The following is a 12,656-nucleotide window of genomic DNA, read 5'->3' as shown; positions in this document are numbered from 1 at the left end:
ATATTTTTAATGCAATTTTATAAAGATGTAGTGCTACTTTTCTCTCATGTTAAAAAGTTTTAAGAAGAGGGGTGCTTGGTGGCTCAGTTGATTAAGTGTCTGACTTCAATTCAGAGTCCTGGGATTGAGCCCTATGTCAGGCTGCTTGTCCCTCTGTCCCTCCCCACACTTGTGCATGTGCTCCCTCTCTCAAATAAAATGTATATATATATATTTTAAAAAAATTTTAAGAAGAAATGCTTTGGAACCACACATTTGCATGGAGGCTAAGCATTTGGGAGAAGTTTAGTTATAAATTTTATTTGAGTACAATAAAGTTAATGACATGTTTAATGATGCACATTAGTATTACTGTGAGTTAATTGGCTCTAAATCATAGTTATTAATAGTTTAGGTTATTTTATTCAACTCAAAGTATAAAATCTCCCATAATTAATTCTTATTTTGATGTTCTGTTCATTTTAAATATTATCTTATGCATGTGCCCCTGGATGTACAATAGACTCAGAGATAAGGCCTAGATATAGTTTACCAAACCTCAGATACTTCATGGCCCTTTCTTCTCTCATAATCGTGGTTTCCTATTCTACTCTCTGTGCCAGTGCCCTTTTTCGTTCCTTTTGCTGTGTGTTTTCTCTCCTTCCTGTCATTTGTTAACCCCCATTCCAAGGCTTCTTCCCCAATATTATCTTATTGATTCTTATTCTTTGTCCTCTTGGTACAATGGCAACACCTGACCTGGGAAGCGGTCATGTGAGATCACCATCCTCTGAGAATGGAGTTTGGAAAATTCAGAATTTGATAGTGGTAAGCAGAGAAAGAGAACATGGCAAGCTGGTTCTGATCCTGTGATGTATCTAGCTCTCTTGCTGTATAAAGGAAAACTTTAGGCTTAGAGAAGCTAAAGGAATAGAGTGAATGAAGAAAGGATATTTTGTCTTTACTTATGGAGGGAAAGAGAAGCCAGAAGGTCTGACTGATCAGTTTGAAAAGCTGTCTTCTCTGCCCTGTATGTCCTTGAAACAGGCGTCCAGCCTATGTAAATTGGTGGCATGGTATAATAATGATAATAGTGAACATTTATCTTGCATTGTGCGGTATGTACTATGCTAGTGTTTTATTATCTGCTTGAATGTTCTGTGAGGCAGGTGGAATTGTAGTCTTCATTTTAATGAGAGATAAACGAAGCTTACAGAGGTCTAATAAATTCATGTCACATAACCAATAAATGGCCGAACATGAATATGAACTCATGTTTGCCTGATAACAAAGCCTGTGCTCTATACTGTGTTCTTATTTGCTGTATGGACATAGGCAGTCCCTTTGAAGCTCCCTTTTTCTACTGTAACATGGACTAAAACTACCTGATAATGGCTAAGAAAGATAAAGGGTATCTCATAGTTGCTTGTTTACTATTGTTGCTCAGTAAATAGTCCTAATTACTTTTTCTGGGTCATTTGTTTCTCAGGATAGAAAAATACATGAGAAGAGCTTCTCCTCTAAAATGAGTGAAGATACTTTACCTAGTATTTCCTGGTTAAAGTAAGATGGAGGATGCCCAGGCTGGTGGTGCCTTTCATCTTTTCCCATAACTATACACTATACACACACACACACACACACACACACACACACACAGTCTACCCATCTGCTTACTGAAGACTGGACTTCCTTTTCAAGAGAAAACTTCCTGTCATCTGTAATTGCAGATAAAGGGTTAAAATGAATCCATAGAGATTTTAGTCCAAGTATAGGTGATTGATTGTAGAGCCTGTTTCATCTTGATTAATAGGGAGGCTCAGTAGAGATACCATTCTCTTGAAGAGGATATAGTTGTCCTGATTTACCTTCATTTCTGCATCTGTAAACAGAAGCTCAGAAGTAGTTCCAACATGTACAGCCACGTATGCTTGCATCTTGAGACCGCAAAGCAGTGTTTTATTTTTTTATTTTTATTTTTATTTTTTGAAAGTAGTGTTTTTAAAGAAACATTATAGCTACAATTAAGTTTGAGGAATATTGGACAACAGTAATAAAAAGTACATCTCAGGATCAAAGGGGAAGCATTTGCTTGTGATTAGTTTGATTTATGCTGAGCTTGATACAGGAGCCTCCCACTACTGCTTTCTTCTTACACATTGTACATTTATGAAATACACATACACTTATGACTGTCATATAATATGTACAAGATTTACTGATGACAGAAAGATTACTCTTTCAAATGAATGCAAGCTATTCAGACTTGGAAAAACAAAGAAAAAATGAACTGTGCAAATAATGAGTGACCTTGTAGTTTTTCCTTAGCTGCTAACAATTCATAATAATGTGACATCCTCCCCAATTTAAGGGGGAAGAAAAACATTTATCTTTCTAATGAGTGGATGGCTTGAGGAGGCGGTTCTGGGGTAAATGAAGCTCATAGGATTTAACAAGTCTTAAATTTGTTTCTGTGCATTGGGCCTTTCCCACTATACATATTATACATACAGCATTAGTTCAGGCTCTTCATGGTCTTTAAATTGTGTGAATAGAAAAACCTAAGTATCACATACTAAAGATGGTTAGAGATTTAGAAAAGATGTTAATATTAAAAACGCAAGATGATTAATATTACTGTCCTCAAAAAACTATAGACAAAAAGGAATTTGTTTGACAGTTTAAATAATATGAAAGATTGGATAGATGGTGATGGACATTTGTTTCCATTTCTTTTTTTTTTTTTTTTTAAGACTTTATTTATTCACAAGAGACACAGAGAGAGGCAGAGACACAAGCAGAGGGAGAAGTAGGCTCCATGCAGGGAGCCCGACGTGGGACTCGATCCTGGGTCTCCAGGATCACGGCCTGGGCTGAAGGCGGTGCCAAACCACTGAGCCACCCGGGCTGCCCTCCATTTCTGATCATTGAGAAAAAGTTGTGATTAATAAATACAATTAAGCTCTTTATTTATTTATGATAGAGAGAGAGAACGAGCTAGGGGCAGAGTGGGGCAGGGGGATAGAGAGAGAATCTTAAACAGGTCCATGGTCCAGAATTGAAATCAAGAGTTCGATGCTGAACTGACTGAGCCACCCAGCTGCCCCATAATCAAGTTCTTCCTAACACTTGTTAGATAAAGATATCAAGAAGATTGTGATATTTCTTTGAAGATCCTGGGAAAGATATATCACTAACTATTATCCAAAATGAATTTACTTTGTTCTATTAGAAATGTGGTTTGAGTTTTGACCTTACTTAGATCAGTTCAGCCTAATTCATCAAAGATTCTCATATTCAGATTAGATCCATTTTTCTCTTTGGTGAATTAAATATATTCTACTAGAATTTAGCATAGTAAACTGATGTGTGATATATTGATTTCTTATTTACTATAGTTTAAATAGATATTTTTCTAATACCTACAATATTCAAGGCTCTTGGAGAAGAACAAATTCTAAAACATGATCTCTGACTGTAACAAGTTATAGATGATTCATAATTCAGGCTTTAGCTTTTTTCTAAATTGTAGGAAGCAAGAAGATATTTGAAGTTTTTTCACCCTCTTTTATAAATAGTTGACATGATTGGGACTCTCCAGTATGAAGTGGTAATAAGGCCACCATTATGGAAATGTGAAGATTGAGGAAAAGGGGAGGAATATGAAGAGTTTGATGGTAGGGAGGTCTTTAGGAAACTCTTGTAGGTAGTAGGCAAAGTCAAGGTGACAGATGTTCAGAGTTTGGACAAGCATGGGAAAGGAATGGAAGGATAGGCACAATTTGGTAATTTCCCTAGATGGTAGAAGCAGAATTCACAGGGGCTATAGGGTTTCTATGCTCCACCATTTAAAAATAAGGGTGGCAGTTAGAGTAAAAGCATTCCAAAAGGGATAGATACTTCTAAGAAGTTGGATTTGAACATCTTGAGATCATGGGATTTTAGAATCTAGTAGGCAGCTGGAACATAGGAGTAAGAAAAGTTTTACCTAGTTGTGACATTGGATTTGATCAGATTGTTTTCTTTCTACATTGTTCATTATCTTTATATTACTACTGGTTGAGAGTATTTAAATTGCTTTTGTTGAGTACATTTAGAGGAAATGTGCATAGGTTTCAGTGTTTCTATTTTAAGGCTACCTTATGTGAGAAATTGTGAGGTAATTCAGCTGTGTTCTATTTCTGGTTGTCTCTGTCTATCTATCTATCTCTATTTATTTTAGTGCTTGACTTCCTTTCTTGGCTAAAATAAAACCTAGGATAAATTATTTGATAGCTTCTCTCATTATCAGGATTCAAATTTCAATTCATTTGCTCAGTTTGGAAGGGAATAGATTTTCCTTTGCTCAACCAATGAAATCGTTCAAACTTAACTCTTCTTTTAGGATTAGATCTATACCTTTGTGCAGATAGCTCATAGGTAAACTTTTATTTTTTAAAGATTTATTTATTTGAGAGAGAAAGCGAGCAGGGGGAGGGGCAGAGGGAGACTCTCAAACAGACTCCCCACTGAGAATGGACCCTGGCAGGGGGCTCAATCCCAGGACCTGGGGATCAGGACCTGAGCTGAAACCAAAGAGTTGAATGCTCAACTGACTGAGCTACACAGGTACCCCAGATAGATAAACTTTTAAAACTGGAAGGGACCTTTAAGATAATTTAGTATAGCCTGTACATTTCTCAGGTTAATAATCTGAAGTCAAGGAAATAATAGTTAATGTCTATTGAGCTCTTATCTCACATAATCATTATAACAACCTTATAAATAAGTCCCATTTATAAAACCCAGCACTGCTGGATTTTAGGAACAGTTCTCTGTAAATATCCTTCACAATTTTAACAGTTTAATTTGGTGCATTTGGGAAGGACAGTTCATATTCTGCTATTAAGTGGTTTCTTTATATTTAAAGTCATAAAAAGAAATACTGCTTATTAAAAGACAGTTCACCTATTACTTAATGTAGTAAAACTGTATCCCCTAATGTAGTTATACTGTTTTTAAAGACTTTTTCCCTACCCCCCACAGCTTTCATATTTTAATAAATATTTCTGCCTTTATAGTATTTTAAAATATGCTTAATAAAGTTTTATCTTATTTTTTCTTCATCCTGTGATTCTGAAATCTAGTCCATTTAATTTTTGTTGAATTTTGGAACTACTTTGTCAATCATATGATATATAATAAAAGGTGTATATATGAGTACATGTATGCATATATGATATAACTATATTGATAAGTTTGCCATGAGTTAAATTTTGATTTGTTTTGTTACTCTGGAAATTTTGTTTAGTGTCAACATTCTAATTTTTTTACTCTTAAATCTCTTGGCAGCAGCTGAGAGGATTATTTCTATTAGTGTAAAGATGAAAACAAAATCATGATACACTATGTATGTGATAGAGAATACTTCATTTGAACGTTTTAGAATCTTTTTTAACACTTCATGTCTGTGAGGTTTTATATAGCTTTGTTCAAGTATTTTTTCTTACTAATTTCAAGAATTTAGTCACTTGATAGTTGTGTTTTAAAATGGAATAAATTTCTAATTATGTAAAATTTTAGTTTTTCCTAATATCACAATTTATTTTATTTAATTAATTTATTTTTTAATGAAGTAAGCTCCATACCCAGCATGGGGCTCGAACTCACAACCCTGAGATCAAGAGTTGCATGCTCTACCGACTGAGCCAGCTAGGTGCCCCCCCCCCAATTTCATAATTTAAAACAAACCATTGCCACTATTAAATAATAAATACATGGGATGCCTGGATGGCTCAGTGGTTGAGTATCTGTCTTTGGCTCAGGGTGTGATCCTGGAGTTCTGGGATCAAGTCCCAGGTTGGGCTCCCTGCATGGAGCCTGCTTCTCCCTCTGCCTGTGTGTCTGCTTCTCTCTCTGTGTCTCTCATGAATAAATAAATGAAATCTTTAAATAATAATAATAATAATAATAATGATAATAATAAATATGTGGCATTCATTCTTTCAGTATATATTCCATGAAGGTCTGTAGTATGCTAGGCACACTTGTAGCATTAGGATAAAGTGGAGAGGAACACAGACATGGGCCCTTTCTCAATGAATCTAACCTTCACTACTATTTTCTTGATTTTAGATCCAGATACTTGTTCTCATATACTAATATTGGTCTGCCTCGATCATTATTTTTAAGGAGAGGGTTTGACAGCTGATGATAATCAAAACCTAACCTAAGTGAACATATGCTATTTTATTTATTGCTTTGCTTCCAAGTTGTGAATTCCAGTACTTGGTTCTTGTTTAGTTTGCTGAGGGATATAATCAGGAAGTAATTTTAGCACAATGTTCTCTAAAATATTTAGGGTTTTTTTTTCATTTTTTTAAAGATTTTTTTATTTATTCATGAGAGACGAGAGAGAGAGAGAGAGAGAGAGAGAGAGAGAGAGGCAGAGACACAGGCAGAGGGAGAAGCGAAGCAGGCTCCCTGTGGGGAGCCTGATGTGGGACTCGATCCCAGGACTCCAGGATCACGCCCTGGGCCGAAGGCAGACACCCAACTGCTGAGCCACTCAGGCATCCCTTTTTTTTTCATTTTTTTAAAAAATTGTGGTAATCATAAAAGTTAATCATTTTAACCACTTTTAAGTGTACAATTCACTTGCAATAAGTATAGTTACAGTGTTGTACAACCATCACTGCTGTCCACTTCCAGAATTTTTTCATCATTCCAAAGAGAAACAGTATAAAATCTTTTAGTTTTAAGTATTTGAGGAATATTGGTTATTTTCTTTCTTTCTTTTTTTTTTGGGTGAAATCTCACCTGTGTTCCAACAATCCAATATTCAGTGTTACCTACTTGTACTTACTGAATTCCTAGCTTATCATTTGAATTAGAATGGTTTCTTTTGATTTGTACTTTTTCCGTGTTTCTAGGTATGTGTTAAAATTACATCATCTTTCATTTTACTGTTATTTTATATTTGCTTTTTTTGGAGCAATGAAATAGATACACATGAACTTTTAAGGAGATCAAACTAAGTTACGTGAACACATAGAAAAGTTTTTAGAGAAGAGAAGAAAGATTGGAGATTGTGATACACAAAAAAGTCTGACAGTCTCAGACACAACTGTCTTCCTTTCTCTCCTACTAAATGTCTTGAGCAGGAAGCACATCTAATGTAAAATATGTTTGGGCCTGTGATCTAAAGGAATTCAGGACCCCAAACACTTGGTAGAAATTGGACTTAACAGGAAGGATTGTTCAATAGATCCTCTGTAATATTCTTTGTGCTAAAACAAAAATACAGTTGTTTAAAGAATTTTACAGATGCTAAAATGTAATTTCCTTGGTTACTTCTCTTCCTCATTCATAACAATCTCACGCTACTGTTACACAACAAAAAAATGGAGAAATTACCAGGGAACTTTTTCAGAAAATTCTTTTAGTTTTTAAGAGAGCAAATAAGAATTTAAGGAAATAAACATGAAAGTCACTTGCATTTTGACTTTACTTGTTAAACCAAGATGACTTTTTATTATTTTGTCTAAAAGTATATTATACACTTTTGATACAGCAGAAGCATAATTTTCATCTGTGTTTGTTATTCTCTGTTTTTTAAAGAGTGACACTCCTAATGAAATGTATTTATTACAGCTGAAAGATGGCGGCAAAGCATCCCAGGCAAATGTAAGAATAGGCGATGTGGTTCTCAGCATTGATGGAATAAGCGCACATGGAATGACTCATCTTGAAGCCCAGAACAAGATTAAGGGTTGTACAGGCTCTTTGAATATGACTCTGCAAAGGTAATTTGCATTTTGTTTGCCTCTGAGAGAGAAACAATGCTGAGGAGTGTGTTTTTATGTATCTGATTTGTCTTGTTAATTAAGAAGTTTCTACTACCATTGTTTCAGGTAGATAAATAAAAAATGAAATGGCTTTTAAATGGAGTAATTGAGCACTATATGAAAAACTGGTGAAACCTTTGGATTATTTCCGCATAAAAAGACATGCATTCATGTACTCATACAAATTATATATATAATTTTAGAAAAATCTAAGAATTCCTGAGATGTCTCAATACAGTGCAGGCTAAAAATTCTTATAATAGGGTAAAACTCTTGGCTTTAATATTCTGGGTAGTATATTAGAGGGTATTCTTTTAAGATACATTTTGGCTTTTCTTAGTATGTCTTTTGCCCTTTTTTTTCCTGGATTGAAAAATGTAATTTTAATATACTCATTTGAAACACAGATTTTCTGAATTTACTGTTTTTGTTTTTTAAAGTTACTCTAGCCTCAGTTATAGCATAGCTAATCATCTCATTGACTATACTGTATCAGGCATTTTGAGCATTTCAGCATTTCACTTGCCGTGAAATCATTTGGATTATTGCTTGCTAAAAATACTGATAGAAATCAAAAGTTATCTGAAAGGACCAAGAAGTATATTTTAGTAAGTTCCCTATGATTATTATGAATTATAATGTTATAATTACTGCAGTATCTTGGACCAAGGGGGGAAGGGAGGTGAAAGGGAGTGGGGAGAGGGTGTCTCACTGATAGCTCTCAACCTTTAAGGTTTATAGGGCAAGTATCTATCATTTAACAGTATGGAAGGCTTTAAATAAGTCTTGTTTTTGATGATTACAAAAGTGTTCTATTTCTATAAAATTTGGAAAACACCATTCCCCCCCCCCCCCCAAAATATCTTGGAGGCTTCTGTAAGTTATTGTGTATTTTGTTAATTTTTAAGAGGGGGATAACATATGTAGTACCAAATGTATTTGGCTATGGAACCTTTTTTTTTTTTCTTGGAGCCTCTCCTGGGACTATTTAAAAGATATATACAGGGTAAGCTATATGTACTTGTCTGGAAGAGTGTCAATTTGGTCTTAAAATGGAGTAGGAGAAAGTTTTATGAACTTAGACTTACAGAATTACTTTGATGTAAGCAGCCCCTCCCATCCCTCCCCCTTTTTTTTGTGTGGGAGAAATTCCTGTCAGTGAGACTGTTTGTTCAAAGGTTATTTGTATTTAAATTTTGATAGCTGTTAGATGTACATTTTAATGCATATAAAGTAGTCAATAAGAAAAAAAATAACCTTACTAAAAAGTTCTGTTTTTTTAAATGTCCATTATGTTCTAAGTACTGAGACATTTAACACAAAATTATTTTTACTAACTAAATGAAAAGTAGTCATTTTTATTTATAGTCGTTTTTACTAAATATGAATTTTGAAAGGGTACCATGAAGTCAAGAAGCGTAATTTGAGATATTAACAAAATAAAATAAATATAGATGATGATGATGGGCTGTTTCTCAAATTCTAAAGTTGAGAGTTTATTTAAAGTATAAGCTCTTTTCCTGGGTTGTGTATCATTTCTTTCATATCAGCATACCTATTTTCACATTGTGCTGCACATGTTATGACCCAGGACCCAGTATCTTATTTTCTTTTGAAAATACTTCTGGGTCCCATAAGAACAGATGAAAACCAGATGTTACCTTGTTTGCATGCATTTCCAATTTAAGTAATCTTTTACTCACCTTCATAAAGATTCTTTTAAGCTACCTGACTATGGGATTTAACAAACGAAGTCATTTTATATATTTGGAGATACTGCTTAATCTTCAGTATTTCTGAATATAGATATTCAGGGCCCAAAACATGAGAACAAATTTTAGAGTTGTTATTATTGTTGTTATTCATTGTAATTCTCAACTTTTGAATACTTCTTGTGTTAAATAATGTCAACCTGAAAAGAGATTTGTGTTTATTTATTTTAATTTCTTTTAAAAGATTTTATTTATTCATGAGAGACACAAGAGAGAGAGGCAGAGACATAGGCCAAGGGAAAAGCAGGCTCCCCATGGGGAGACCAATGTGGGACTCGATCCCAGGACCCCAGGATCACGACCTGAGCCAAAGGCAGATGCTCAACTACTGAGCCACCCAGGTGCCCCTGAGATTTGTATTTAAAAGAATTTATGGTATAACATTGACAGTCACTACTGGGGCACCTAGGTGGCTTAGTCCATTAAGCATCCGATTCTTGATTTCAGCTCAGGTCATGATCTTAAGGTCATGAGATCAGACCCCTCATCTTATTCCAGTCCTGTATTGTAGTCTGCTGTGTGTGGAGCCTGCTTAAGATTCTGTCCTTCCCTTTACCTCTTGTCTCCCCTGCTTGCTCACGCATTCTCTCTCTCTCTCAAAACAAACAAAACAAAACAAAACAAAACAAAAAACCCAAAACATTAACAGTACTATTGAAGAAATATTTTTTGCCTTTCAAGGAAAGAACAAAATTGTGAAGAGTTAGCTTCAATCTTTCCCTATACTAAGTCCCTTCTTTTCCTAAGTTGTAATATCAAAGCAAATATTTTTTTCCACTGATTTCTAAATTTGACAACAGCATCCTTAATTGATTTCCTGTCTCCTTACCCTCTTTATTCCATCTGTTACCAACCAGACTGTTTTGTATTCTCCTTCCAAACTGAATGACCTACAACAGTACTTGTGCTATGTAACTCTTTTCTTCATAAACATGTACTTTTCTTTGTGAATATGTAGTACTTTCCTTTACAGACTTGTCATAGTCCAGTTTCCTTAGAAACAGAACCTGAGGTAGAAATCATGTACAAGTAATATATCAAGAGAGGTCTTTGAAATGTTACAATGAAGTGGGTGAAGGAGGATTAAGAAGAAGCAACTGAGATGAGCAAGGATGTGGTTTCAGGGGTTATCTAGCCTCAGCTTGATCCAGGAGGTAACTTGGGGACAAAATTGTGCCATAGAGTCTGTCTTGCCTTGAGGCAAGGGAACAAGGCTTTTTCCCCCTCTCTCTTGGATATGTTAGTCATTGGCCACCAGTTTTCCTGGAAATGGATGTGTGTGGGTGTGTGTGCGTGTGCATGCAGGGTGGGGGGTAGGAAATGGTTTCTCTTGTTTACACAGAAAGTTGCTGGTGTGAACCGTTAGCATTTCATAAGTTGGCTGTACCAAACTGGTAGAAGGGTTCCAGGGCACTCAGACTGGGTACAGCATGTGCTATGAGATTCCATCCAGACTTGAGTCCATTTGCTCAGAGGATTAGGTTCTTTGTGATCTAGACTCAAATTGTCTTCCCCAGATCAGACTACTCACAGTGAGTAACATCATTTTGCTTAAGATAGGTTTCTTACTGTCCCTCACCTGCCTGGCTGTCCTCTTATAAAATTCACTTCATCTGACATGCCAGCTTACCTCTTCACTGCTGACCCATGCCTCTATATCCACAAAGCCCATGTTGAGCCTCTGTATCCACAAAGCCCATGTTGAACCTCATCATCTACCCATAGTCCTTTCTTACTTTTGCAATACATTCATTTTTTTTTCTTCTCTGAACTCGTATGACAAGTTTATACCATTTGATTCAGCATTTAATTATATGCTAGGTGTATAACCAGGAATAACAAGGCACATTCCATGAATCATACAAATAAACCTAATTAGTTAATAGTCATACTTAATATTGTCTATGTATTTAAGTAATTACTCCATGTATATTAGTTCTGCTTCTCCAGCTAGAATACTTGAAAGCAAAGACCATGTTTTTTGTACCATCTGTATTTAACAACATCTTGCATAGTTTTGTGTTCTTAATGTTTGATTAATCTTTGATAGATACCAGAATTAATTCCTAAACTTGGAATCATTTATTTATTCCATAAGTAATTTTTGAGCCTTTACTATATGCCAAGTACTGTTAGAGATGCTGGAGACATGCAGTGAGCAAAACAGACCAAAATCTCTGCCTCACAGCACTGACCTTTTAGTGAGCAGAGATAGACAATAAAGAAGTAAGTAAAAGCATATATTATATCACATGATGGTTAAGTGTTACTGGGGAAAAATAGAGCATGTAAGGGAGATAGGGAGTGCAAGGGTGGGGAATTGCAAGTTAAAATAGAGTGGTTAGGAAAGCTTCAGTAAGAAAGTTATTGGATGTGTAAGTCATGTGTGTCCTAGGCAAAGGGAAGAAATGGTACAGCGGCCTTGTCAGGGAGTCTAGTATGCCAGAAGCAGAGGGAATGAAGGCAGTGTCTGTGAGGGTAAGAGGTGGGATCGGAGAGGCAGCAGGAAGTGGCTTGAGATGGGCCTTGTGGGTCACTGTAATGTTTGTAACCAAATTTAAGTTTTCCTGGACCTAAAAAAATTGTGAGAAAGACTTAAAGAGTTGTAGCTGCCTGGCCAGATCTACAGCAGGTTCTGGGAGAGAAACAACTTCATTATTGAAAGGTTGGGCTAGAAGGAGGAGCAGACCAAGCTTCTCCTCAAAAAGGACTGCCTTTTCCTTCTGGCACTGTCAGAAACACCAGATGGTTGCCACCTTTGCAAAGGTTTGCTCACTTCCACCCAAGAATCTCCAGGGGGAGAATATAAGAGAAAAGTCATTTTTGTTTTTAAAATGAAAGTTGCCAGCAATTTTGCTTTGTGAATATTTTTTGTACTAAGTATTAATGATATGTATCAATTCATTAAATAAATATATAATATATACTCTTACTTGATTTCTTTGGACCTAACCTCAATTTCTGAAAATAGGATTTAGATAAGAAAAAGCAAGATAAAGATAGTTGCTTATGATTAAGGTTGCTTTGTAGCTTTTTTTCTATCTAGTCTAATTTGAAGGCATTTAATAAAGCAAATATA

The 12,656-nt window shown here is 35.4% G+C and overlaps 1 protein-coding gene across 15 annotated transcripts in view; it reads left to right on the top strand.

Annotated features, from left to right (window-relative positions):
- PDLIM5 (PDZ and LIM domain 5) overlaps positions 1–12,656 on the top strand; it is a 217,666-nt gene that overhangs the window by 72,362 nt on the left and 132,648 nt on the right. For all 15 annotated transcript variants that reach the window (XM_038582110.1, XM_038582108.1, XM_038582114.1 and 12 more), the window contains exon 3: positions 7,612–7,763. In XM_038582110.1, coding sequence (XP_038438038.1) covers positions 7,612–7,763 — 152 coding nt within the window. The remainder of the gene's footprint in view (positions 1–7,611; positions 7,764–12,656) is intronic.

This window comes from Canis lupus, chromosome 32 (assembly GCF_011100685.1).
Source record: "Canis lupus familiaris isolate Mischka breed German Shepherd chromosome 32, alternate assembly UU_Cfam_GSD_1.0, whole genome shotgun sequence".
In the NCBI taxonomy this organism is placed as follows: Eukaryota; Metazoa; Chordata; class Mammalia; order Carnivora; family Canidae; genus Canis; species Canis lupus.
This window is presented reverse-complemented; position numbering and strand designations above follow the sequence as displayed.